General features: G+C 33.2%; 1 protein-coding gene across 1 annotated transcript; it reads right to left on the reverse strand.

Moving 5' to 3' along the window:
- Window positions 1-461: 461 nt before the first annotated feature.
- LOC109243805 (monothiol glutaredoxin-S6-like) lies at window positions 462-900 on the reverse strand. Its single transcript, XM_019410799.1, has one exon. It carries the CDS (start codon window positions 837-839, stop codon window positions 531-533), a length of 309 nt encoding a protein of 102 aa, XP_019266344.1. The 5' UTR covers window positions 840-900; the 3' UTR covers window positions 462-530.
- Between the last annotated feature and the right edge of the window lie 500 nt (window positions 901-1,400).

Raw genomic sequence — 1,400 nt, forward strand, 5'->3', positions numbered from 1 at the left:
AAGGGGAGAAAACCACTAATTAGTATTCCCTCCGTTTAAAAAAATTGTCTTAGACTTTTGAGATATGTGGTCTTAAATAAGTAATCGCATTTGTGTGACGTAAAACTTTTGAAACTTGTAGTCTCAAATCCGTCATAGCATTTATGTGGCTATAAATATTTCCTATTAAGGAAATATTGAAATGTGCCAATCTTTTTGGAACATAATAGGAAGTAAATTGTGCCAATCTTTTTGAAACAATGGAATAAACTAAAATGGGGAAATAGCAACAACAAAAAACCCCTTTGCAAACACCTTTTGACTAATATTCACCAAAATGGGAAAATAGTATATAGTGCTGAATATGGAAAACCAAACAACACCTTTTATTTAACTGCATGTAAACACTCTCTGTCTGTAATGACGATTATTAATTACTAGTAATATAATATAATATCTCTCTTTGACAACCCCCAAAAAAAAAAGAAGAAAGAACTGCATGTAATTAAACACCTATACGTACGTGATCAGTCATAGTTCTAAAGCTAGTTTTATATCCAAATAGCATTAGCCTTAATGAGCAAATCCTTCAACTTGCCCTTGACATTCAGACTCATTACTTCATCAGAACCACCAACAAACTCCTTCCCAATAAATATAGCTGGTGTGCTCGGATTGCAACCCATTTCAATCAAAGCTTTCTCCATTTTCTTCCCTTTTGGAATTTCATCAAGCTTATACACCGTTGGATTCGCCCCGAAATTACGAATTAGGGTTTCAATACTGTGTGACATGCAACAATTGCTCTTGCTGAATATCACCACAGGACTCTCTTCTCCTAATCTATTCACTGCATCCATCTTTTTAGTTTATAAAGCAAAAAAGAGACAACTTTAATAAAATACAACTAAAGTTTAGAACTTTTGGAAGTAATTTAAGGCTTTAGCAATATGAGGAGACCTGAACTTCCATGAAGTTATATAATAGTCTTGAACATGAAAAGTAAGGGGTATCTAAATTATTCTTGAGATTATAAAGGCATATTGACTTGTTTTGTATATCTGATAAGAGAGGGAGATTTTTTTATCTTTAAAATATTCCTCAAAGACTTGTAGCTTTAAGTGTGCTAATAGACCTTGCAAGAACCAAATAACTATGTATTATTGTAGCATAATATTTTGTTGGGTGCGCGTAAACGATCTACATAGAAAATGGATAAGAAAGAAACTACATATGAGGTGTAGGATACTTTTAAACGATCTACATTGAGAGTGGCTAAATTGAGGTGCTTTATCCTCGTAATACTAATTCCCATATAAGTTATTGCATGTAAGATTTGGTATAAAATAACTTTTTTTTTTGTTTTTCACATTGGAGCCCGACTATATCCGAATACGCCCGCGTAGTACCCCATTCGAGGG

The sequence above is a fragment of the Nicotiana attenuata genome, unplaced genomic scaffold, assembly GCF_001879085.1.
Source record: "Nicotiana attenuata strain UT unplaced genomic scaffold, NIATTr2, whole genome shotgun sequence".
Lineage (NCBI taxonomy): Eukaryota > Viridiplantae > Streptophyta > Magnoliopsida > Solanales > Solanaceae > Nicotiana > Nicotiana attenuata.